The 27493-nt window shown below is 46.1% G+C and overlaps 3 protein-coding genes and 1 long non-coding RNA gene across 4 annotated transcripts in view; all 4 read left to right on the top strand.

Annotated features, from left to right (window-relative positions):
- Positions 1–27493, top strand: part of LOC120990673 (zinc finger protein 585A-like) — a 1368789-nt gene that overhangs the window by 264253 nt on the left and 1077043 nt on the right. The gene's annotated exons all lie outside the window — the stretch shown is intronic.
- Positions 1964–3406, top strand: LOC120991262. The gene is made up of 3 exons (XR_005776601.1): positions 1964–2038; positions 2409–2533; positions 3358–3406. It is a non-coding gene; the product is annotated as an uncharacterized LOC120991262 (long non-coding RNA).
- LOC120991241 (gastrula zinc finger protein XlCGF17.1-like) lies at positions 3687–15659 on the top strand. Its single transcript, XM_040420103.1, has 2 exons — positions 3687–3738; positions 14247–15659. The coding sequence occupies exons 1-2, from the start codon at positions 3705–3707 to the stop codon at positions 15110–15112; spliced, it is 900 nt and encodes a 299-aa protein (XP_040276037.1). The 5' UTR covers positions 3687–3704; the 3' UTR covers positions 15113–15659.
- Positions 22216–22581, top strand: LOC120991244 (thymosin beta-10). Its single transcript, XM_040420108.1, has one exon. The coding sequence runs from the start codon at positions 22254–22256 to the stop codon at positions 22377–22379; it is 126 nt and encodes a 41-aa protein (XP_040276042.1). The 5' UTR covers positions 22216–22253; the 3' UTR covers positions 22380–22581.

Below are 27493 nucleotides of genomic sequence, written 5' to 3'. Positions count from 1 at the left end.
TGATGGGGACATCGTTGATGGGGACATTGCTGTGCTTAAGGGTGACACGGCTGATGGGGACATTGTTGTGCTGATGCTGACATTGCTGTGCTGATGCTGACATTGCTGTGCTGATGCTGACATTGCTGTGCTGATGGGGACATTGCTGTGCTGATGGGGACATTGCTGTGCTGATGGGGACATTGCTGTGCTGATGGGGACATTGCTGTGCTGATGGGGACATTGCTGTGCTGATGGGGACATTGCTGTGCTGATGGGGACATTTTTGTGCTGATGGGGACATTTTTGTGCTGATGGGGACACCGCTGATAGGGACACGGGTGTCTTTGCGTTGTTTTGCTAAAGTTTTTTCTCTTTTGTTCTCAGTCATATCATGCTGATTACAAAAACGATCCATGTAAAATATATACATTTAATTTAATACATAACTGATTTTTTTTTCCGGCCCCCGAATACTTGTAAAATCTTCAATGTGGCCCTCCTGTTGAAAAGTTTGGAGACCCCTGCCCTAAAGTGTGGAAAATTGGCTTCTACCTCACAGTTTTTTTTTTTGTTTTTGCCTTCCTCTGGATCAACTTGCAGGATGACAGGCCGAACTGGATGGATAAATGTCTTTTTTCGGCCTTATGTACTATGTTACTATGTTCACACACAAAGCCGCAGCCAACACGCATCGCAGAACCAGCATGCATGGGGAACCCACAGCCAGTAGACAAAGTGCATGCAGCCAGCCTGCACGGCACCAGAGACATAAGCCACAGAGTTGCAGACACGGGAATCCACAAACATAGGCCACAGTTCACACACTACATTGCAGCCAGCATGCAGTGCCAAGCAACCAGCATACACAGGGGACAGACTGCAGCCAGTACGCAAGGGAGCCTGCACGGCAACAGTGACAAGAACTGTACAGAGAAGCAGACACAGGGAGAGCAAACATTCACAGGTAGCAGTTCCACAAAACACTGCAGCCAGCATGCAGCCCCAAGCAACCAGCACAGCCAGTATGCGAGAGGGCAAGCAGCCAGCCTACATGGCCAAAACTGTGACAGACAGGTCACTCTGAATGTTGGTCATCTTCAACTGATTCTCTATCCCATTTCAACTGCTTGGCCCAAAACTTTACTTGGTATTAGGAAGGTGCATTATCACCATATATAGCATCTTCCTTTCATGGATTTCTTTAGGCTTCTTTTCTTCCTTTGTAAGGAATTTAATCACAGAACAAAGATCAAAGTTCCTCACTTTCTGCCACCCGCACTGTACTGCACTTGCCATCCTGTCACTTGCAGTGCTTCCATCAGACTGAACTGCTACTGTGTGTGTTGCATGTACAGACATGTCTCAACCTGCACAGACAAGCTCAGCTCTCTAAGGCCTCATTCACACGAGCGTGACGGATTAGGTCCGGATGCATTCAGGGTGCGTTCAGTGAAACTCGCACCATTTTGCAAGCACGTTCAGTCAGTTTTGTCTGTAATTGCGTTCAGTTTTTTCCGCTCGGGTGCAATGCGTTTTTCACGTGCACAGGGTCGGCAGGAGGGGACACTAGCTAGCCCTGTCAATCAAGGATGGCAAGGCGTGACTTGAGGTGGGCGAACGGAGCCTCTAGGAGCAAGAGCAATGCCCTCCTTCTCCTAGAGGCTAATTAGCATATCAACAAAGTTAAACTTATACAGTAACGGGGGCATCCATAAGCATAAGAATAGGAGAGTTAGGGTCTGCCGACATTAGCACATCGCCCATGTCAGCCAGTTTAATAGGGTTAATTCTGGTGACAGAAACCCTTTAACACCTCTTATTCAATCCAGTACTGAGCCCCGCCCCCTGCACTGATCACATGACGGTGACATCACCCCAGGTCCTTCCTCCACCTCGCCTCCTCTCCACTGCAGAGCCCCGCCCCCTGCACTGATCACATGATGGTGACATCACTCCAGGTCCTTCAGCTCTGGCAGTGCAGCAGATACTGGGCAGTTCCTGGTTGGTAGTCAGGGCTCTTGTTCTCTCTGGTATCAGCCATTCCTCCAGCCTGCAGGTAAGATGAGCTGTGAGGAGACAGTGTGGTGGAGAGCTCAGACATGTCACCTCTGGAGATTCTCCTCAGATTAGTATGATGGGGGGAGTAGTAGTGGGGATAGTGGGGGTTGTCATTATTCGGTGCTGGATGAGAGAATCTGCTCTGTGTGAATGAGGTTTTTACCGCCAGGAGCTTAGATACACCCTGCACTGCCAGGAGCTTAGATACACACTGCACTGCAAGGAGCTTAGATACACCCGGAGCTCAGGGTTTTCCCGTCAGTGCAGCTTTATGAGGGTCTGAGTTTTGCGGGATGAGTTGTACTTTTTCTCTGCCTCATTATCGGGGACATGGGACTCACTGATTAACCTTTATTCCTTTTTTAGAGGCATCATGAAGAAAACCAGCAATACGACCCTTCTCCTGAATGAGCCACCAAGGATGGACAGGAAGGAGATCAGCAGAAGAATATTAGACCTCACCTTGGAGATCATCTCCCTGCTGAGCGGAGAGGTAAACTTTTCTAGATTTCTCTCCTCTTTATTGTATTCTGTAACAAGTCAGACATCGGGAAGGAGAATCCATCATAGGAAGTGATAGGAAGAGTCCAGGGTCCTGGAGAACGGCCTCCAGACCTTCCAAGTGACGGAGAACCTGAAGATCAGCCCCCAGTATGGTGAGTGATGTATCATGTGACCAATAGTCATGTTGTAGGAGCCATGAGAAGGTAAGTAGGCACGTTGTACCAGGCGGAAAGGGCTGGGAACAAGATGACCAGATGGCGGAGTGCGGCCTGGAGGGAGGATTTCTACCTCTAATCTGACATCTATATAGACACATAGAAGATGACAGTAGTAGGAGAGACCATGGTCCACTGATCTGTCAGCAGGATAAACCTTAATAAACCAGACATACTGGCTGGTAAGGTTTATCCTGCTGATTAAAACTATGACTTGTGAGGACTTCAGTGTACAGAGGTTCGGGCCTAGTCTTTCTGTGCACCTCCTCTTTCTAGTGCTGGCCATGCCCACATCTAGGGTTGACCCTGCTGAATAAACTGATGTTTGCCTTGTGAAAACTGATTGTGGCATTCCTGAGAAATAAGATGTGAATGTGGCCAGCACTGTAAAGGGGAGGTTCACAGAAAAGCTAGGCCCAGCCCTCACTTATAACGAATAGCCATCTTTTTTCTCCGGAACATCGCAACCAATTTTCCCAAAACAGACATCATTTTATTCAGCAAGGTCAACCCTACCTGGCAGTGTATGTGGATGGAAAGAGTTTATCCTGCTGATAGATTACTCTTTAAGGATTTTGTTGTCTCTCTCCATCCACAGGAGTACACACTAGTGAAGAAGACATCGGGGGATTGTGTGACTCCCATCATCCATCTCCAGGAGTCAGGAGGGCAGAGCAGTACCCCTCACCCCATCACAGAGCCTCCCCCCCTGATACATGAGCAGAAGATCCTAGAACTCACCCACAAGATGATGGAGCTGCTGACTGGAGAGGTGACACTGCTGGGAATGCTGGGAAATTCTCCAGTAACAGCACTGGAGGGGTCTGGGTGATGACGGTGTCATTGTGTTGTCAGGTTCCTATAAGGTGTCAGGATGTCACTGTCTATTTCTCCATGGAGGAGTGGGAGTATATAGAAGGACACAAGGATCTGTACAAGGAGGCCATGATGGAGGAGCACCAGCCTCTTATATCACAAGGTAAGAGCCGTCATGTGCAGTGTATACACGTGTGTGCAGTGACATGTAATGGAGGAGCACCAGCCTCTTATATCACAAGGTAAGAGCCGTCATGTGCAGTGTATACACGTGTGTGCAGTGACATGTAATGGAGGAGCACCAGCCTCTTATATCACAAGGTAAGAGCCGTCATGTGCAGTGTATACACGTGTGTGCAGTGACATGTAATGGAGGAGCACCAGCCTCTTATATCACAAGGTAAGAGCCGTCATGTGCAGTGTATACACGTGTGTGCAGTGACATGTAATGGAGGAGCACCAGCCTCTTATATCACAAGGTAAGACCCGTGATGTGCAGTGTATACACGTGTGTGCAGTGACATGTAATGGAGGAGCACCAGCCTCTTATATCACAAGGTAAGAGCCGTCATGTGCAGTGTATACACGTGTGTGCAGTGACATGTAATGGACGAGCACCAGCCTCTTATATCACAAGGTAAGAGCCGTCATGTGCAGTGTATACACGTGTGTGCAGTGACATGTAATGGAGGACCACCAGCCTCTTATATCACAAGTAAAGAAGAGTGAATCGAAGTTGACGATGTGGAATTCGAAATGAATTTCAGGAAAAATTCAATTTGTACCGAAATCGAATTTCCTCGCGCTTTGTGGTAACGAATCGTAATTTTTCCTAAAATGGCTGCTGCACATGTTAGAACATGGAACTGAGAACTCTGGGAACGAGGGATCACCCACAATGCCATGCATGCAGCCAACTGTGCTGCCCACACCAGTGCCAGCAGTCTCAGACATCAGTCAGTGCCACCAGTCACAGTGCCAGCAGTATCAGCCACCAGTCAGTGCGAGTGGTCAGGGCCACCAGCCACAACCACCATTCAGTGCCAGACGTCTTAGCCACAGCCAGCAGTCTCACCCACCAGTCAGTGCCAGCATTCTCAGCTACAGAAAGCACTCAGTGCCAGCAGTCTCAGCCACAGCCACTAGTCAGTGCCAGCAGTCTCACCCACCAGTCAGTGCCAGCATTCTCAGCTACAGCAAGCACTCAGTGCCAGCAGTCTCAGCCACCAGTCAGTGCCAGCAGTCAGTTCCCTTGCCATTTAATATAGACTGTTCCTACTAATGTTTATGCACTACTGTTCTAGCGCCCGTTATTGTAACGGGCTTAATGTCTAGTATTTAATAGTGCTGTAATGTCTATCAAAATATCTGTTTCATGGTAGTGTTGGGGGGAGGAGATTGAGAATTTGGCCCACCCTGCCGCAGACCGGCCCCAGACTTCAGGTCACACTGTGTGTGTTCTGAATTCTGGGTCCTCACACCCATCTACTACATTACCTGTACTCAGAGAGTTATCACCGTGTTATCTGTGGAGTTAAGTAGAACTGCAAGTGATCTAATACATTATCTGTTAAAAGGGGGATGCCCACAGACTGGGAGGGGGACACAATTTTTTGCTTGCTGGCAACCCACGCTATGCCACTGCCTTTACGGCCCACTGAGTAAATGTGGTTCCTGCCCAGCCACACCAGCAACTTGGCCAGGTGATGCCACTGCCGCCTACACGTTCTCAAACTGTTGGTCCTGCGCCAATGTCCGCCTCTTGCTCCTCATCCTCCACTTTGTCCTCAGCAGGGACAATTCGTAGTGCTCTATCAGCATACCACATATGCAGGGCACTGCGGTGTAACTCTTTTCTGTACCTGGTTTGCCTAGGCGAACAGAGTCACACAGGGGAGGAACTGCTCTGTGTCCTCCATCAAGAAAACTAATCCTGGCTGTCTCCTCGCTAACTTAAAATGCAAACCATGGTCGCCAATAACGGGGAGAACATGGTGTAGGGGCTGCGTCAAGAAGGTCTGAGACATGCCCCCTGCATGATGCACATATTAAATCTGGTTTTAAAGCGGTTCCTGAAGTCTTCCACCCATCTGCAAGACATCCTGAAAATGGCCAGGAAACTGTGCATGCACTTCAGCCACTGTTAGGCTACTTTCACACTCACAGTCATGGATCTGCAAAAACGCTTCAGTTACAATAATACAACCGCATGCATCTGTCATGAACGGATCCGTTTGTATTAGGCCTGCACGATATATCGCCAAAGCAATCGTATCGCGATAATCGACGATTGCGATATGGCTATTTGGCAGACCCAAAAATGCTGCGATTACCTATACACAGAGGGAGGAGGGGCTGGGGGCCAGCATCTGTATTAGGAATGACAGCAGGGATCGGTGCAGTCCCTGTATTCTAATGCACCGGCCCCGCTCACTGTTGTATATTATCTAACATGTAGGCATTGTTAAAATATAATAATCCTGTATAATCCAGCTATATTACTTACAGCTAAGTTCCGTAGGAGGGAGGAGGCAGGCCGGGAGGGCGGCGCGTCACTCACTACGTCATGCACCGGCGCCGCCCACTTTATGAATAAAGCAGGCGGCGCAGGGGCATGACGTAGTGAGTGACGCGCCGCCCTCCCTGCCTCCTCCATCCTCTCTTCTACGGAATTTAGCTGTAAGTAATACAGCTGGATTATACAGGATTATTATATTTTAACAATGCCTACAAGTTCGATAATATACAACAGTGAGCGGGGCCGGTGCATTAGAATACAGGGACTGCACCGGTCCCCACTGTCATTCCTAATACAGATACTGGCCCCCAGCCCCTTCACACTGCAGGGACACTATTATGGGGTAAATCTGTGGATGGCACATAGCATAAGATGCTATATATGTGTCATTCAGAGATCCCCCCCCATCACAGTGCCATCCAGAGATCCCCCATCACAGTGCCATCCAGAGATCCAGAGATCCCCATCACAGTGCCATCCAGAGATCCCCCATAACAGTGCCTTCCAGAGATCCAGAGATCCCCATCACAGTGCCATCCAGAGATCCCCCATAACAGTGCCTTCCAGAGATCCCCCATAACAGTGCCTTCCAGAGATCCCCCATAACAGTGTGTCATCCGCAGATCCCCCATAACAGTGTGTCATCCGCAGATCCCCCATAACAGTGTGTCATCCGCAGATCCCCCATAACAGTGTTTCATCCGCAGATCCCCCATAACAGTGTGTCATCCGCAGATCCCCCATAACAGTGTTTCATCCGCAGATCCCCCATAACAGTGTTTCATCCGCAGATCCCCCATAACAGTGTGTCATCCGCAGATCCCCCATAACAGTGTGTCATCCGCAGATCCCCCATAACAGTGTGTCATCCGCAGATCCCCCATAACAGTGTGTCATCCGCAGATCCCCCATAACAGTGTGTCATCCGCAGATCCCCCATAACAGTGTGTCATCCGCAGATCCCCCATAACAGTGTGTCATCCGCAGATCCCCCATAACAGTGTGTCATCCGCAGATCCCCCATAACAGTGTGTCATCCGCAGATCCCCCATAACAGTGTGTCATCCGCAGATCCCCCATAACAGTGTGTCATCCGCAGATCCCCCATAACAGTGTGTCAGCCGCAGATCCCCCATAACAGTGTGTCATCCGCAGATCCCCCATAACAGTGTGTCATCCGCAGATCCCCCATAACAGTGTGTCATCCGCAGATCCCCCATAACAGTGTGTCATCCGCAGATCCCCCATAACAGTGTGTCATCCGCAGATCCCCCATAACAGTGTGTCATCCGCAGATCCCCCATAACAGTGTGTCATCCGCAGATCCCCCATAACAGTGTGTCATCCGCAGATCTCCCATAACAGTGTCATCCACAGATCCCCTCCATCCCTTAAAATATTGCATCACATATCGTTATCCGCAATTTTAGGGCCCTAATCGCAATCGCACAAAATTCCCATATCGTGCGGCCCTAGTTTGTATTATCTTTAACATAGCCAAGATGGATCCGTAATGAACTCCACTTAAAGTCAATGGGGGACGGATCTGTTTTCTATTGTGCCAGATTGTGTCAGAGAAAACGGATCTGATCCCATTGACTTACATTGTGTGCCAGGACGGATCCGTTTGGCTCAGTTTCGTCAAGCGGACAGCAAAATGCTGCAGGCAGCATTTTGGTGTCCGCCTCCAGAGCAGAATGATGGAGGCAAACTGATGCATTCTGAGCGGATCCTTTTCCATTCAGAATGCATTAGGGCATGACAGATCTCACAAATAGAAAGCCAAAACGTGAGTGTGAAAGTAGCCTTACACTTCAAAGCACACCCTTCTTGAGCTGCAAAGGCAGAATGGCGTTCCCCAACATGGGCAGATATGCAACGTTTCCACCCATGGGTACTCCACTCTTCATATGTTGGACCGACTATATGAACAGAGAAAGACCATAAACTATTTCTTGATGATACAAGTGGACAGGAGTACCCCCCTGTGTAACTTCGACATTAGCCAGTGGCAGCTCATGGGGGACACTTGCTATTTGCTCAAGCCCTTTGAGGAGGCCACTTTATTTTTCACCAGGACTACAGGATGAACAACGTCATTCCACTGCTTCATGTCCTGGAACAGATGCCGATAAATCTGGATGGCTAGGGGACAGGAGGAGTGGCACCTACATCTCACGGCCACATGAGCCCTGTGGGGACTGAACTGGAGGAGGAGGAGGACATTCGCGCACAAGCAATGTGTAGAGAAATGGGTGGTTTTCCTGCACAGGTGACAGGAGAGGAGGAGCTACAGGGCGATGAGCAAGACCAGGCAGATGACCCAGACACACTGTAGCAGTATGCAGTGGATATGGAGGCAGGGGGTCCCTCCGAAACACTTGGGAAAATGACCAGGTGAATGCTGAGTTGTTTTCGTAGTGGCAGACGAATTGTCACTATTCGGCAGAGGGATGACTACTCTCTCTCCACCATTTTAGACCCTCTCTACTGGCCCAAAATGGGGGCCTTTTTTTCACCCGCTGAGAAGGAGGATAAACTGAACTACTATCGAGACATCCTATGCAGTCAGCTGGCCGCTGCCTATGTGTGCCATTGCCCATCTTCATGAAGGTCTGACCAGGGGGGCCCTCTGCGCTTACTTTTAACTGCCATGGCTGCTGGAGGAGGGGTTGGGGGGGGGGGGGGCGCAGAATCAGTACCAGCTCCATCAGCAGAAACTTAAGTCTAGAGTCTCTGATAAGCAGTTTTCTTCACCCGCCTAGTGAAGAAACTACTCACTAGCAGCAGCAGCTAGACATGGAGCAGAACCTGAACCAGCAGGTGGTGACATAGTTGGACTGCACTCTTCCACCCCACATTGAAGATCCCCTGGACTACTGGGCAGACAATCGCCCCAAAAAAAAAAAAAAAAAAACTGTAGCTCTCAGAACATGGCAACAAAAAAACAAGATTTTATGCTATTCAAAAATGCTTTCACTGTGTAAAACTTAACAAAAATAAAAATGATAGACATATTAGGTATCGCCACGTCCGTAACAACCTGCTCTATAAAATTATTACATTATATGTCAGCTTAGGTGAATGCTATAAAAAAAAAAAAAACTATGCCAAATCAGCCATTTTTTGTCACCTCTCATTACAAAATGCTGAAATTTATAAAATATTACAAAAGTATTGAGTGATCAAAAAGTCATATATACCCCAAAATGGTACCAATGAAAACGTCACTTCATCCCACAAAAAATGAACTCCCACATAAGACAAACTTTTCATTTTCATAGCCAAGTGTTTCCAAATTCCTTAAAACACTTAGGGGGGCCAAAGTGCTCAGTACCAGCTCCATCAGCAGAAACTTAAGTCTAGAGTCTTATTCTATGAGGTGTGTAGTTTCCAAAATTGGGTCATTTTTTGAGAGTTTCCACTATAGGAGTACAGGGTCTCTTCAAATACAAAATGGTGCCCAAAAACCACTCTAGCAAAATCTGCCTCCAAAAACCATATGGCGCTCCTTTCCTTCTGACCACTGCCATGTGCCCCGACAGCAGTTTACTACCACATATGGGGTATTTCTGTAAACTGCAGAATCAGAGTAATATATATATTGAGGTTTATTATGCTGTTAACCCTTGCTCTGTTGCAAGAAAACATTGATTAACAGAAAAAATGAAATTCTGAAATGTTACCTCCATTTTCCTTTAATTCTTGTGGAACACCTCAAGGGTTAACAAAGTTTTTAACATCAGTTTTGAATAATTTGAGGAGTGGAGTTTATAAAATGGGGTCATTTATGGGTGGTTTCCATTATGTATGCCCCTCCAAAATAAATTTATAACTGAATTGGTGCTTAAGAAAATGGTTTTGGAAATTTTGTTGAAAATTTGAAAAATGGCTTCTAAAATTCTAAGCCTTCTAACATCCCCCAAAAAATGACAATATTTTGTACAAAATTATGCCCACATAAAGCAGACATATGGGGTACGTTGAATGGTAACTATTTTATGAGGTATTACTATCTGCCTTAAAAGTAGAGAAATTAAAATTTAGAAAATTGTGAATTTTTCAATTTATTTTTTTTTGTAAATTTTTGATTTGAGCAGAGAGAAGTGTCTGATCTATAGGACATTCCAGGGGATGTCACCACAGGCATGGAGTCATGAATGAAGAAAGCGACTTCAGAATCTGTCCTTGGTGCCTTCAGGGCAGGAGGAGAATCTGATCTCTGACTGCTGCGCTGCTCTTTGATTGGAGATGTCCCCATCACATCATGAAGTGTTCCCCTTATCCAGCTGACGGTGATCTCTGAACAGATTGTTCTCTGAACCCGGCTGTTCCTGCAGAGCATGGCGGTCAGTCACATCCACACACCCACTGGGGATTATGCGGGCACAGCTTTTGTGCCTGTGCGATTATGATGGACTACATATACACTTAGGGCCAGTTTTAGACAAAATGTGGCCCTGGGCAAAATCAAAAGTGGGACCCCAAATCCTGTAATAATGTACTAACAACACAGTTACATTCTCTCGATTCAGGCCCCCTCTCACAGATTTACACCCATTAAAGCTCCTCACACAGATATGCACCCTCATGGCCCCAGAATACGCCACATGCTGCCTCCCCTCACAGCAATGAGTTCCCCTCACTCACGTCATCTGAGAGTGTTAAAAACTGGAAGACCGGGCTTCTTCTTCAGGCGCACTTTCCCCCAGCAGAGATCGGGGAAAGCACCCTGTTCTAAAAATTTAGCCGCAGCCTGTACTAGGTTTCCAGGCTCAATGTTGTTATATCCCAGTTCAGGCCACTAGGTGGCCGCACTGAACTGTGATATAGTGATTTTTATACAGAATAATGGAGCAATATCCATTATTCTATATAAATTGAAATCTGATGATTGCAAGTTGTGGTCCAATTGGGCAACTAACAAAAAGTAAAAAATAAATAAAGTTCTGAAATTATCAAAAAAAATATATATTAAAAAGTAAAATCACCCCACTTTCCCCAAAATAAAAATAAACAACAAAAAAAAGAAAATATCATTATGGCATCGCCGCATGCGAAAACGCCCGTACTATTAAAATATAAAAAAAAAGTTAGCCCATATGGTGAATTGCGTGACAAAAAAATTTAAATAAAAAAAGGCTAATTTTCCATGACTTTATCTCCCAAGAAAATTGAATAAAAAGTGGTGCTGGATAGAGCTCCTCAAAAAAGCACCAGGTCCAGGTATAGGGCGAAGGGCATCCGGCCCTGCGCCTTTGACAGGGGATTGGCCAGCAGTGCGTAACACAGGGGAAGAGGAGGGAGTGGTGTGACCCACAGACCCAGATTGTGGACCCAGGCGTTCGGCCTACTTGTTAGGTTGCTTGGATGCCATGAGACGGATCATGCTGGTGGTGGTGAGGTCGCTAGTGTTCACGCCCCGGCTCATTTTGGTACGGCACAGGTTGCAAACTACCACTCTTTTGTCGTCTGCACTTTCCTCAAAAAAGCACCATACTGCGAAACACCTACCCCTTGGCAAGGTAGATTTATGCATGGGGGTGCTCGGTGTAACGCTTGCGGGCCTGTTTGGTGTGGGCTGACTTCTCCCTTTTGCAACCCCACTGCCTCTTCCAGCCTGTTGCGGTGCTGCGGATCCCTCCCCCTCTGTACTGCTGTCCTCGCTCGGCTTTTCACCTTCCCATGTTGGGTCAGTGACCTCATCGTCAACCACCTCCTCTTCCACTTCCTCACTCTGCTCATCTTCCTGACTTGACCTAACCACAACCTCATTGATTGGTAACTGTCTCATCATCATCCACCTCGTGAATGAATGATTGCCGTCCACCACTGTCATCTTCTTGAGACTGTGAAGGCTCAAGAGGTTGGGAATCAGGGCACAATATCTCAGGTCAAGTGTGCTGGGCGCGAGGGCCAAATGTAATAGTGGCGCTGGATAGAGATCCTCGGAATATCCGAGTGTGGGATCACTCGTTTGGCAAGCCTCTCAATGGTGGGAGGAAGGATGATCAGAGAGAGGATTTGGTTGACCAGACTCTTGGCTACAGAAACTAGACTTGTTGGAAGAGAGGGTGGTGCTTAACCGACTGGAAGCATCATCTTCAGCAATCCAACCGACCAACTGTTCGCACTGGTCCGACTTGGACAGTGTTGTCCTGCGCCGCCCAGCTAAGTTGGACATGAAGCACGGCCTCTGCGTGCACCATCAGCATCACGCCCACTTCCCCGTCCCTAAGTGCTCGCCTTCTTCATTTTAATGGTTATGTCACTATATGTGGCGCAGATTGTTTTACAGTCCGCTAAAGACACAGTTTTCTGATGCAGGACCGTATATGTCACAGAAACACACAGAATATGGACACTATTTTAGGCCCAGATTATTGGAATCTGCGGTACAGACACTGTTTTCTGATGTAGTTTATATTTATATTTTTTACTATATCTGACCCTGACAACCACACAATGAATTGAACCGCAGATCACACAATTCACGGATTACAACGTTGACAGCAAAAATTCAGGATTGTTAACCTTGAATTATCCATATAAAACTATGGAGGGACAGTACAATATATTAAGAAACAATTTAGCAACTACCCTATTTTGGGGTACTGCAATTGTATCTTGAGGAATGTCTATAGGTGATAAATAGAGATGAGTGAATTTCAGGTTATGAAATTCGTTCACGCTTTGTTTACTGGTAAAAGGTGAATTGCGTTATAGATTCAGTTATCACGGACCATAACGCAATTCTATGACGCATTTCATTCTGTCATAATAGAAGTCTATGGGCTTAAAAACGGATCCGTCCCATTTCCGTAGAATTGCGTTTATAGTCCGTGGTAACAGAATCCATAACGCACGTCACCTTTTACCAGTAAACGAAGCGTGAACAAATTTCAAAATATGAAATTAGTTCCTCTATTGTGAGAAGTGTCAATCTAATCCTGACTATAAACGTAAGTAGATAACTGCAGTAAAGTGATCTGTACAGAGAAAAAATAGGCGCCTATTACTAGGCTTAGTGGCCATTGTGAATACTGCAGGATTTTAGCACTTTTTTTAAATATAGATATTGACATGGAAAATTGAAAAATAGCACCAAAAATTATTAAAAAAGACAGTTAACATAAAGACATGATTTAAGCAATAGTTCATTTTCTGATGACACATTCCCTTTAAAGAGAACCTATACTTTTTTTTTTTTTTTGGAGATGTCATAGGGACATATCAAAGGTGTTGATTGGTGGGGGTTCCAGCTCTGAGACCCGCACCGATTGCTAGCTGTGTGGTCAGAAGCGCTCAGCCGAGCACCGCTTCACACAAAACTGTAGACAAACTCAGCTTTTCTATTTATCCCATCTACAGTCTTGCGCTCTGCAGCAAAGGGGGAGGCAGCGCTCGGCTAAGTGCCTCTGACCCCTCGTTCTAGCAATCGGTTCCTTGTCTCAAAGTTGGGACTCCCACTGATCAACACTTTTGATATGTCCCTATGACATATCAAAAATTACTTGCTGTATCATTGTGAAGCCCACTTGACATTAAAGGGCCAAATGTATTGGTAGAAGGTTTTTCAAAATTTTCAGCTAGATTTGTGTATAAAATATGTATTAAAAGTGGTGACCGGGTGTACAGCAGAATTCTCAACTTTATCAGAGAATTATACAAAGCCTTCTAAGGCCGGAATCACACGTTAGGTTTTTGGTGCTGTTTATTGAACTAAGGCCAGTAGTGAATTCAATGTGAATGGCTTTTACTTCCCATTCCAGCTGGATCCACTTCCAGCCTAAGGCCTCATGCACACAACTGTGTCCTTTTTGCGGCCCACAATTTTTGGATCCGCAAAACACTGTTGCTGTTCGTGTGCGATCCGCATTTTGCGGAATAGAATGTTCTGCCCTCAATAGAGAAGTCCTATCGTTATCCATGATACAGACAAGAATAGGCCATGTTCTATTTTGTGGGGCCGCGGAGTGGATGTTACAGAGCACTGTCCGCATCTTTTGTGGCCCCACTGAAGTGAATGGGTCCGCATCCGACCCACAAAAAATGCGGACCCAAACCATGATTGTGTGCATGAGTCCTAATAGGAATGTTAGAAGTGTTTCTACTGTGTAGATTAAAAAAATACAAATTTCTATTTTAAACAGAAAATCCCAGTAAGAATTCTGAGGGAAACCTCATGTTATCACTAAATTATAAAGCAGAAGATGAAGATATCATGCAGCGCTCTTCAGGAGAAAATGTACATCCAGGACTTCACAGTACAGATATATCAAGTAATCTTCCTAATCATGAGGGACCTTCTCCTGACGAATCACGGACAGTTACAAGTGAAGGGAAGAAACGACACTCTTGTTCAGAATGTGGGAAAAGCTTTACAAATGAACATTATTTTGTTAAACATAAGAAACTTCACATGTCACCTCATACATGTTCAGAATGTGGGAAATGTTTTACAGAAAAAAAATGTCTTACTAGACATGTAAGAATTCACAAAGGAGAGAAGCCGTATTTATGTTCAGAATGTGGGAGATGTTTTGCACGGAAAGCACACCTTGATAGACATGAGAGAATTCACACAGGAGAGAGGCCATATTCTTGTTCAGAATGTGGGAAATGTTTTAAAAGAAGAACACAACTCGTTACACATCTGACAATTCACACAAGAGAGAAGTCGTATTCATGTAAAGAATGTGGGAAATGTTTTTTTAAAAAATCAAGTCTTTTTAAACATGAGAAACTTCACAAAGGAGGGAAACTATATTCATGTTCAGAATGTGGAGAATGTTTTATAACTAGATCAAATCTCTTTAGACATGAGAGAATTCACACAGGAGAGAGGCCATATTCATGTTCAGAATGTGGGAAATGTTTTACACGGAAATCACACCTTGAAAGACATGAAAGCGGTCATAGAGGAGAGAAGCCGTTTTCATGTTTAGATTGTGGGAAATGTTTTACACAAAAGCCAAGTCTTGCTGCACATCAGAGAAAACACACACAAGAAAAGTAGAGAAAAGCAAATTCATTGAAATATTTAATTAGGGTACAAATAAATTCAACCCAAATAGAAAGTGCTAAGATTGCGTGTTCACAAAGACATGATTAAACATTTGACTGTGCGCATCCACCAGAATGGTGGATACATGACGTGTGCGATGTGAAGACTTTTTAGGAAACATTGAACTCGCTTAGGCCTCATGCACACGACAGGTTTTTTTTGCGGTCCGCAAATTGTGGATCCGTTGTCCTTTGCCGTTTTTGTTTCCGTGTGTCTTCTGTTTTTTTGGCGGACCGCCCCCAAAAAAAGGAAGGTAAAAAAAGTGTCATTTTAATATCCCCACCCAGGATACTGGTATATATGCTGGTCACCAGGCAACTGATTCTACAAAAACGGGCGCGGATGACAGACTGTTGTGCATCCGCATTTTTGGCGGTCCCATTGATTTGAATGGGTCCGCTAACTGTTTTTCGCGGACAAGAATAGGACAGGTTATATTTTTTTGATGGACTGGAACCATGGACAACAAACGGTGGACTATCCGCATTTTCAACGGCTCCATAGAAATGAATGGGTCCGCATCAGAAACGCTAAAATCGGCGGAACAGACACGGAAACAACGGTCGTGTGCATGAGGCCTTATATAAAGATACTAGCTGAAGGACCCCTTCCTGCAAGAGTGACGCCCCTCTAGGCACCTTACTGGCTCATTTGCATACCAAATAAACTGGATTGTCAGGGGATAAAAACATCTATTGCTGGAACAAAGGCACATATGGAAATAAGGTACTAAGTGCTATTAGGCCATGGCTTTACTTCATTAGCGATTATCCTGGTGACAGATTTCCTTTAAAGCTGACCTACAGCAGTGAAGAAAAATGGCTGGGTTGTTCTGGAAACCTGGTGTAAAACTGTGTGTATGTGGAGACTAACGGCCTGTGAGCTTCTATTGGCTCATAAGGGTCATGTGACAAGGCTTCTATTGGCTAATGCATTTTTTGGGGGGAATATCTCGGGAACGGTATGTCCTAGAGAGCTGAGACCTGGTCTAAAACCTTCCCGGACACCTGATGTACCTGTGTGCCAAATTTCGTGATTGTAAATGCGACGGTGCAGATTCCTTTAGTGGACATACACACATCTACACTTAGCTTTATACACTGCTCAAAAAAAATATAGGGAACACTTAAACAACACAATGTAACTCCAAGTCAATCACACTTCTGTGAAATCAAACTGTCCACTTAGGAAGCAACACTGAGTGACAATCAATTTCACATGATGTTGTGCAAATGGGATAGACAACAGGTGGAAATTATAGGCAATTAGCAAGACACCCCCAATAAAGAAATGGTTCTGCAGGTGGTGACCACAGACTACTTCTCAGTTCCTATGCTTCCTGGGTGATGTTTTGGTCACTTTTGAATGCTGGCGGTGCTTTTACTCTAGTGGTAGCATGAGACGGAGTCTACAACCCACACAAGTGGCTCAGGTAGTGCAGCTTATCCAGGATGGCACATCAATGCGAGCTGTGGCAAGAAGGTTTGCTGTGTCTGTCAGCGTAGTGTCCCGAGCATGGAGGCGCTACCAGGAGACAGGCCAGTACATCAGGAGACGTGGAGGAGGCCGTAGGAGGGCAACAACCCAGCAGCAGGACCGCTACCTCTGCCTTTGTGCAAGGAGGAACAGGAGGAGCACTGCCAGAGCCCTGCAAAATGACCTCCAGCAGGCCACAAATGTGCATGTGTCTGCTCAAACGGTCAGAAACAGACTCCATGACGCCGTGATGAACGTTCTGCTGCCTGCAACATCCTCCAGCATGACCGGTTTGGCATTGGGTCAGTAATGGTGTGGGGTGGCATTTCTTTGGAGGGCCGCACAGCCCTCCATGTGCTCGCCAGAGGTAGCCTGACTGCCATTAGGTACCGAGATGAGATCCTCAGACCCCTTGTGAGACCATATGCTGGTGCGGTTGGCCCTGGGTTCCTCCTAATGCAAGACAATGCTAGACCTCATGTGGCTGGAGTGTGTCAGCAGTTCCTGCAAGACCTGAATCCAATTGAGCACATCTAGGACATCATGTCTCGCTCTATCCACCAACGTCACGTTGCACCACAGACTGTCCAGGAGTTGGCAGATGCTTTAGTCCAGGTCTGGGAGGAGATCCCTCAGGAGACCGTCCGCCACCTCATCAGGAGCATGCACAGGCGTTGTAGGGAGGTCATACAGGCACGTGGAGGCCACACACACTACTGAGCCTCATTTTGACTTGTTTTAAGGACATTACATCAAAGTTGGATCAGCCTGTAGTGTGTTTTTCCACTTTAATTTTGAGTGTGACTCCAAATCTAGACCTCCATGGGTTGAAAAATTTGATTTCCATTTTTAAATTTTTGTGTGATTTTTGTTCTCAGCACATTTAACTATGTAAAGAACAAAGTATTTCAGAAGAATATTTAATTAACTCAGATCTAGGATGTGTTATTTTTGTGTTCCCTTTATCTTTTTGAGCAGTCTATATTAGATAGATCACAAACTAGATGACAAACTGGCACTTCAAGTGTGTTTTAGCAAATCTAGCCAAGGTTGACATAGCACATCACCTCCTTCCCACTGCAAAAGCCTGAGCTGAATTCAATGTGATACATTTCAAAAGGTGGTTAAACACCAAATAACACAGCCTCTCTACCAATTAATACTTTCATAGATTGGAAGTCAATTTCATATAAATTGCACCAGTGAAAACTTTGTGTCCAGACTTTTGCATCACCCTGTACTTTTTAAAATAAAAATGGTCCAAAAATAATTCCGTTTGGCGGTGTTTATACACACATGATGGTGTCAGAAGAAGCAATGTCTTGTTTTGAACAAACATTCCAAAAATGCTCCGTTTTTGGGAGCAAAAGCAGTATAGTATTGACCCTGATAGACAAGGTAGGAGATGTGCGTGTAGGGGTAGTACTAAAGGTAGTAAGTAGTACAATATGGAACCTGATGAACAAGGAAGGAGATGTGTGGATATTTAATAAAGGCAGTAGTAGCTGCAGGGGCAGCAGTACAGTATGAGACCTGATAAACAAGGGAGGAAATATGAGGCTTTGTAAGGGTAATAGTAGCCACAGCAGTACAGCATAAAACCTGAGGTACAAGGCAGGAGATGTGTAGTTATATAAAGGTAGACTTGGGGCAGTAGTACCTTCAGCGGCAGCAACACAGTATGAAACATGACAAACAACGCAGGAAATATGCAACTGTGTAGGGTGTGGGGTTTCGCTCTGGTAGATAGGGTAAGCGGATGCAGTACAGAGGCAAAAGACAAATTCTTAACGCAAAACTTGAGTGTTTATTCACACTTGATGCAAATGCACAAAACAATGCGTTACTTTGCAGTCCTGGTGTTTACTTCACACACAATGGAAAGCACATCTTGGTGTTACTTCACACAAATTGGAAAGTTCATATAAGACAAGTCACCTTGATGTCAGTTCTGCCTCCAGCAGTCCACGGCAGGCTTTAGGGGACCTGTTTCCTCAGCCCATGGGTCTCAGCCCTCCAACCTGGCACCATACCTCAGATCCCAACCCAGAAATCCTGCTGCTGAGCCCAGCTGCCTATTTAAGGACAGCCAGGTGCTGCCAAAACCCAGACTGGCAATTAAAATACTGTCCGGTATTTGACCCCACCTGGCTGCAAATCAGCCCAGCAGCACATGATGGGAGGAAAATACCTGTTTTCCAGACCATTCCCCTCACTGTGTCACATACTCCTCCCCCCCCTTGTTCAACCCTGAGGGGGTGAAAACTCGCCAGACAATGTTCTCCGGATAGGGCAGGCCTGCCCTGTGTTCCTTTGTAAATTTAAAGTTCTGTATGGAAAGGAACCATCTGGTGACCCGGGCATTTCTGTCTTTGGCCTGGCTCATCCACTTGAGAAGGGAGTGGTCGGTCACCAGGCGGAATTTTCTCCCCAACAAATAACGGAGAGACTCGAGTGCCCACTTGATAGCCAGGCACTCTCTCTTCACTATAATGTACCTGGTCTCAGCTAGGGTGAGCTTACGGCTGAGGAAGACAATGGGATGCTCCTCCCCGTTGACTTCCTGAGACAGTACAGCACCGAGGCCTACTTTGGAGGCATCGGTCTGTACTATAAATTTCTTTTTGAAGTCGGGCGTCCCCAAAACCGGAGACCCGCACAGGGCTGACTTCAAAGCGGAAAAAGCCTCTTCCGCCTGATCATCCCAGCGAACCATCACTGACTTGCGTCCCTTCAAGAGCTCTGTCAATGGCGCAGCCACCATAGGAAAGTGGGGGACAAACCTCATGTAATACCCCAGCATTCCCAGGAATTACTTTACTTGCCTAGTAGTGACAGGTCGGGGCCAATTCCGTATCGCCTCTATTTTGTTCACTTGGGGTTTGATGACTCCGCGCCCAATGACATACCCCAGGTATTCAGTCTCCTCTAACCCTATCGCACATTTTTTTGGGTTAGCGGTTAGTCCAGCCTTCCGAAGGGAGTCCACTACGGCCTGCACTTTGGGTAGGTGACTTTCCCAGTCAGTACTGTGGATGACAATATTGTCCAGGTAAGCCGAAGCATACCGACGATGTGGACGAAGCACAATGTCCATAAGTCATTGAAAAGTGGCAGGGGCGCCATGCCAAAGGGTAACACCTTGTATTGGTACAACCCCTCTGGTGTGATAAAGACAGTTTTCTCTTGCAGACTCCGTCAAGGATATCTGCCAGTACCCTTTGGTGAGGTCCAAAACAGAAAAATACCAGCCTTGTCCTAACTTCTCGATAAGCTCATCCACCTGGGACATGGGATACGCATCGAATTTTGAAATCTCGTTTAGTTTAGGAAAATTGTTACAGAACCGTAATGTCCCGTCCGGTTTGGGTATTAAAACTATAGGTCTGGCCCACTCACTTTTAGACTCCTCAATAACATCTAGTTGCAGCATTAGCTGCACATCCTCCGAGATGGCTTGTTGCCGAGCCTCGGGTACCCGGTATGGTTTTAACCGGACTTTTGCCTCAGGCTCAGTGACAATGTCATGCCGGATTATGGAAGTGCATCCAGAGAGGTCCAAGAACATGTCCGTGTTCCTGCTGACGAACTTCCTGGCCTCCTGAGTCTGTTTAGAGAAGAGGTTGTCAGCAATCTTCACTGTGGCAACCGCTTCTCTTGCATTAGACCAAGGGGCCGGAACCTCTTCCCCTAGAAAACTCGGCCGCGGGCTGTCATCAGTACCAGTCTCATTATCTTTCTAAGATTTGAGTAAATTCACATGGTACATCTGCTCCAGCTTTCGCCGCCCTGGCTGGTGTACCTTGTAGTTTACCTCTCCAACTTTTTCGATTTAATTTGTAGGGTCCCTGCCACCTAGCCAGGAACTTACTGTCCACAGTCGGTACCAGAACCAAAACCTGATATCCCGGGTTAAAGATCCAGACCTGAGCCTGCCGATTATAGACCTGACTTTGAGCTCGCTGAGCTGCCTCCATATGCTCTCTTACAAGAGGCAACACTGTTTCCATACGTTCCTGCATCTGGGTGACGTATTAACCACCTCCGGACCGCCGAACGCAGCGACGCGTCCTGGAGGTGGTTGATTCATTCCTCCTGGACACGCCGGCGTGTCCTCTCGCAAGACGTGAGATTTCCTGTGAACGCGCGCACACAGGCGCGCGCGTTCACAGGATCGGAAGGTAAGTGAGTGGATCTCCAGCCTGCCAGCGGCGATCGTTCGCTGGCAGGCTGGAGATGTGATTTTTTTAACCCCTAACAGGTATATTAGACGCTGTTATGATAACAGCGTCTAATATACCTGCTACCTGGTCCTTTGGTGGTCCCTTTTGTTTGGATCGACCACCAGAGGACACAGGTAGCTCAGTAAAGTAGCACCAAACACCACTACACTACACCCCCCCCGTCACTTATTAACCCCTTATGAACCACTGATCGCCCCTGATCACCCCATATAGACTCCCTGATCACCCCCTTGTCATTGATCACCCCCCTGTAAGGCTCCATTCAGAGGTCCGTATGAATTTTACGGATCCACTGATAGATGGATCGGATCCGCAAAACACATACAGACGTCTGAATGGAGCCTTACAGGGGAGTGATCAATGACGGAGGTGATCACCCCATATAGACTCCCTGATCACCCCCCTGTCATTGATCACCCCCCTGTAAGGCTGCATTCAGATGTCCGTATGATTTTTACGGATCCACTGATACATGGATCGGATCCGCAAAACACATACGGACATCTGAATGGAGCCTTATAGGGGGGTGATCAATGACAGGGGTGTGATCACCCCATATAGACTCCCTGATCACCCCCCTGTCATTGATCACCCCCCTGTAAGGCTCCATTTTTGGCCCAAGTTAGCGGAAATTATTTTTATATTTTTCTTACAAAGTCTCATATTCCACTAACTTGTGTCAAAAATAAAATCTCACATGAACTCACCATACCCCTCACGGAATCCAAATGCGTAAACATTTTTAGACATTTATATTCCAGACTTCTTCTCACGCTTTAGGGCCCCTAGAATGCCAGGGCAGTATAAATACCCCACATGTGACCCCATTTCGGAAAGAAGACACCCCAAGGTATTCCGTGAGGGGCATATTGAGTCCATGAAAGATTGAAATTTTTGTCCCAAGTTAGCGGAAAGGGAGACTTTGTGAGAAAAAAATAAAAAATATCAATTTCCGCTAACTTGTGCCAAAAAAAAAAAAATTCTATGAACTCGCCATGCCCCTCATTGAATACCTTGGGGTGTCTTCTTTCCAAAATGAGGTCACATGTGGGGTATTTATACTGCCCTGGCATTCTAGGGGCCCTAAAGCGTGAGAAGAAGTCTGGGATCCAAATGTCTAAAAATGCCCTCATAAAATGAATGTGGGCCCCTTTGCGCATCTAGGCTGCAAAAAAGTGTCACACATGTGGTATCGCCGTACTCAGGAGAAGTTGGGCAATGTGTTTTGGGGTGTCATTTTACATATACCCATGCTGGGTGAGATAAATATCTTGGTCAAATGCCAACTTTGTATAAAAAATGGGAAAAGTTATTGTTCATCTCTGTGGACCGAGGGTAGCGGCATCAGCTTGTGCGGTGACAGAACACACACCATGGCAGACAAGCCCGATCTTGGAGAAATCGGCAGGTTTGACAAGTCCAAGCTGAAGAAGACAGAGACCAAAGAGAAGAACACACTGCCAACAAAAGAGACAATCGAGCAAGAGAAACAAAACTGAATTATTTGTATAAAACCACAACTAATGGCTTGAAGGAGAAATGGTCTCGCCGGTGTTGGGAGACTGAAATGCACTGTGAAAGAAGAGGTTAATAACCAAACCTGTCTCGGACAAAGAAATGCCAAAAGAAAGGGAATTTTTTGTTTATCTGTCTTCCCTCTTGTCCAGTGTTTGAATGGAATAAAGAATTTGTGCAATAAAATGGGAAAAGTTGTCTTTTGCCGAGATATTTCTCTCACCCAGCATGGGTATATGTAAAAAGACACCCCAAAACACATTGCCCAACTTCTCCTGAGTACGGAGATACCACATGTGTGACACTTTTTTGCAGCCTAGGTGGGCAAAGGGGCCCACATTCCAAAGAGCACCTTTAGGATTTCACAGGTCATTTACCTACTTACCACACATTAGGGCCCCTGGAAAATGCCAGGGCAGTATAACTACCCCATAAGTGACCCCATTTTGGAAAGAAGACACCCCAAGGTATTCCGTGAGGGGCATGGCGAGTTCCTAGAATTTTTTATATTTTTTGTCACAAGTTAGCGGAATATGATGATTTTTTTTTTTTCTTACAAAGTCTCATATTCCACTAACTTGTGACAAAAAAATAAAAACTTCCATGAACTCACTATGCCCATCACGAAATACCTTGGGGTGTCTTCTTTCCAAAATGGGGTCACTTGTGGGGTAGTTATACTGCCCTGGCATTTTAGGGGCCGAATGCGTGAGAAGTGGTTTGAAATCAAAATCTGTAAAAAATGGCCGGTGAAATCCGAAAGGTGCTCTTTGGAATGTGGGCCCCTTTGCCCACCTAGGCTGCAAAAAAGTGTCACACATGTGGTAATGCTGTACTCAGGAGAAGTTGGGCAATGTGTTTTGGGGTGTCATTTTACATATACCCATGCTGGGTGAGAGAAATATCTTGGCAAAAGACAACTTTTCCCATTTTTTTTATACAAAGTTGGCATTTGACCAAGATATTTATCTCACCCAGCATGGGTATATGTAAAATGACACCCCAAAACACATTCCCGAACTTCTCCTGAGTACGGAGATACCACATGTGTGACACTTTTTTGCAGCCTAGGTGGGCAAAGGGGCCCACATTCCAAAGAGCACCTTTCGGATTTCACCGGCCATTTTTTTACAGATTTTGAATTCAAACTCCTTACCACACATTTGGGCCCCTAGAATGCCAGGGCAGTATAACTACCCCACAAGTGACCCCATTTTGGAAAGAAGACACCCCAAGGTATTCGCTGATGGGCATAGTGAGTTCATAGAACTTTTTATTTTTTGTCACAAGTTAGTGGAATATGAGACTTTGTAAGGAAAAAAAAAAAATCATCATTTTCCGCTAACTTGTGACAAAAAATAAAAAGTTCTATGAACTCACTATGCCCATCAGCGAATACCTTAGGGTGTCTACTTTCCAAAATGGGGTCATTTGTGGGGTGTTTGTACTGTCTGGGCATTGTAGAACCTCAGGAAACATGACAGGTGCTCAGAAAGTCAGAGCTGCTTCAAAAAGCGGAAATTCACATTTTTGTACCATAGTTTGTAAACGCTATAACTTTTACCCAAACCATTTTTTTTTTACCCAAACATTTTTTTTTTATCAAAGACATGTAGAACAATAAATTTAGAGAAAAATTTATATATGGATGTCGTTTTTTTGCAAAATTTTACAACTGAAAGTGAAAAATGTCATTTTTTTGCAAAAAAAAACGTTAAATTTCGATTAATAACAAAAAAAGTAAAAATGTCAGCAGCAATGAAATACCACCAAATGAAAGCTCTATTAGTGAGAAGAAAAGGAGGTAAAATTCATTTGGGTGGTAAGTTGCATGACCGAGCAATGAACGGTGAAAGTAGTGTAGGTCAGAAGTGTAAAAAGTGGCCTGGTCATTAAGGGTGTTTAAGCTAAGGGGGCTGAGGTGGTTAAATAATACTTTTATAAGGGGTGGGTTGTTGCTCCTATGTCTCTTTGGCTATGTCCAACAGATCACAAGAATGTCTGCCATATAGCATTTCGAAGGGTGAGAACCCAGTAAAGGCCTGTGTCACCTCTCGCACTGCGAACATAAGATTGGGACCTCCTTCTGCCCTGTCCTTCCCATCCTTAGACACCACTCTTTTTAACATGTTTTTTAATGTTTGGTTAAACCTTTCTACCAGGCCTTCAGTTTGCGGATGATAAACAGACGTCCGTAGCTGTTTGATGTGCAGCAACTTACAGAGTTCCCTCATGACCTTGGACATAAAATGGGTTCCCTGGTCAGTCAGAACCTCTTTAGGTAGCCCCACTTGGGAAAAAATATCCATTAACTCTTTAGCTATAAGTTTGGCCAATGTATGTCGCAGTGGCACCTCCTCCGGATACCAAGTGGCGTAATCTAGAACGACCAAGATGTGTTGGTCCTCTAGCGGACTTCGGCACTCGGTCTATGAGGGCCACAGCGATTCGCTCAAACGGTACCTCGATGATCGGGAGAGGTACTAAGGGACTGTGAAAAAGGTGCTAGGGGCTAGTTGTTTGGCAGGTCGGGCAAGACTTGCAAAATTCGTCCACCTCTCTAAACACACTGGGCCAGTAAAACTGTTGTAATATCCAGTCCTGTGTTTTCTGCATTCCCAGATGACCCCCAAGAACATGTTGGTGGGCTAACTAAGGCTAGTTTCACACTAGCAGCAGGGGAGTCCGGCAGGCAGTTCCGGCGGGTGAACAGCCTGTCGGATCCGTCCTGCCGCTAGTTCACGTGTGCCCCCCGGACTGCCGCTCCGTCCCCATTGCGAGAGGCAGCCGGACTAAAAGTACTGCATGCAGTCAATGGGGACGGAGCGGCAGTCCGGGGGCACACGTGAACTAGCAGCAGGACCGATCCGACAGGCTGTTCACCCTGCCGCTAGTGTGAAAGTACCCCAACACGAGTTTGCGATAAGCTTGGGGAAACACCAACTGTTCAATATGTTCACCCCGCAGCTGATTTACTCGATACAGCATATTCTGATGAACCGCAAAACGGGGAAACATTGACTCGGCCCCAGGTTGTTGTGGTCCACCATCAATTATTACAACATTCTCCCAGGCTCGGGACAGGGTTGGGTCCGGTGTTGTGCTGTACCGAAATTTTCCCCGGAGACGTTGAGGTCTGCCAACTCAGGACCCGGTGACAAGTCCTCCACGTCTCCCACCATTACACTTAGCGGGGTTGTCTCCCCCTCTTCCACCAAAGTGGCGGTCACGCCTACTGCTGGCCCTTTGGCCTCAGTTTTCCAGGGTTCTGGCCTTCCTCCTGAACAAGGCCAATCTCCTGGGTTTACCCCTGACTTAGGGGTATCAGCAACTCTCACGACCGGCCATAGGGCCGGGAAGCCCGGAAAGGATTTCCCTATTGTGAGTTCATAGTGTAGATTTGTGGCGACTGCCACCTCGTGGGTCCACCTGCCGGCTACCGTGGTTAAAGACACCAGAGCGGTTGGGTAGTCTTTTAAGTCTCCATGGATGCACATTAGGGTGTTTCATTTTTCCAAAGATGTGAGTTTCATGTGACTTTGCTTACACCCAGAGTCTCAGTGATGTAAAAGATATATATGCCAAATTTCAAGAAGATTGGATAATATTTAGGGGTTGCACACATTGATCACTTTTATTACTACTCTCACTCATGTACCTAGGGGGTTGGTGTAAAAATTACTTCAGTTTCAGGATCCAAGGGGCTCCCTGGGGCTCTGCATCAAGCAAGGTGGATGGCATAGGCAATATATGCACTTAAAGGGGTTCTGCACTTTGTTTAAACTGATGATCTATCCTCTGGATAGATCATCAGCATCTGATCGGCGGGGCCTTCTCACTGTTTACCGCTGGCCCAGTGACGCCACGACTAGTATCAACTTGCCTGGGCGGGGCTAAGCTCCATTCAAGTGAGCGGAGCTTAGCCCCGCCCAGGCCATTGATACTAGTCGTGACGTCACTGGGCCAGCGGTAAACAGTGGGAAGGCCGCGGCATTACTGGAGCGCCGCTGCCTTCTCAAACAGCTGCTCGGGGCCGATCAGATGCTGATGATCTATCCCTAGTGTACCCTAAAGATATCCCGGGATATCTTTAGGGTACACTAGGGATACCGGCCCCCACCAGGGATAGGTATACGGACGGGGTCGCTCCTTGTGGGGCAAGTACTCCGTATAGGTAGGCAGGGTCTACTAGCCCCTTCCCTCCCCTTAGGGATTTACTAGGGACTCTGTTCCTGACCTTGCCTACTACCCAGCAATCTATTGTACGTCATCTTCTATGCATGGTCTCCAGTGATCACCACCTCCAAGAATTGGAAAATTCCCATGATTTTCTCTTGCCTTGGCACCGTCTGAAAAGACCCATCCATCCATCAAGTTCATCTTGGGGGAGAACGTTCCTCTTCTACACTGGTTTTCTTTTCCGTGCTCTTGTCTTTCGGCCCACCCGGGCTTGTCTATTTATGTATTTAGTGATTGTCCTTTTTTGTGCCACTTATTCTAAAGCATCTTTGATTAAATGTTAAGTTTTATTCCCTTTGGTCCCACCCAGGGGATCAGTCCATTTGCACTTTGAAATTTGGGAGTTTATTGGTCAAGGCTTTAAGCTAGACCTTTGTGCACAATTTTTCTCACTTCTCCCTGTCCCTGCGCCTGGCCGACGCTCCCTCACTCAGCAGAGCTGGAGAAGTAGAGTTGAAGCAGCGCAGACCAGGGAAGGGAGATCTGCCGTCTGCTCAGTGTATAAATGAAAGCAACATGTGCTAAGAGGACCCCTTTGTGCTGCAGGAGATTAACCCTTTAGGGGGAGGGCTCTGGTTACTGACACTTTTGGGGGGCTATTGTTACTGGCTAGTGAGGGCAGGCGGGTTTAGCCTCAGGGTGAGGGCAGTGGCGGCCATCTTAACTGAATAGTGAAATTGCAGTTTTATGCAGACTGGTTGCTAAGGGCTGAATCTTATTAAATATGGGGTAAGTCAGTCTAATAGTAACTGATTCTGGAATATCATGTTATTAGTAACTACATATATGAAATTGAAATTAGGGTCTAAGTGTGACAGTTATCCTTTAAGGTGAATGATACCGCAGAAAGAGGAATTGC

The sequence above is a fragment of the Bufo bufo genome, chromosome 2, assembly GCF_905171765.1.
Source record: "Bufo bufo chromosome 2, aBufBuf1.1, whole genome shotgun sequence".
In the NCBI taxonomy this organism is placed as follows: Eukaryota; Metazoa; Chordata; class Amphibia; order Anura; family Bufonidae; genus Bufo; species Bufo bufo.
The sequence above is the reverse complement of the archived record's forward strand: the minus strand, read 5'-3'. Positions and strand labels throughout refer to the sequence as shown.

What these genes read in the sequence shown, in the direction of transcription:
- LOC120991244 (XM_040420108.1), top strand. Translation starts at nt 22,254, where the DNA reads ATGGCAGACAAGCCCGATCTTGGAGAAATCGGCAGGTTTGACAAGTCC.
- LOC120991241 (XM_040420103.1), top strand. Translation starts at nt 3,705, where the DNA reads ATGATGGAGGAGCACCAGCCTCTTATATCACAAG. An exon ending in CCAGCCTCTTATATCACAAG is followed by an intron (nt 3,739 to 14,246) that starts GTAAGAGCCGTC and finishes TATTTTAAACAG; the next exon opens with AAAATCCCAGTAAGAATTCT.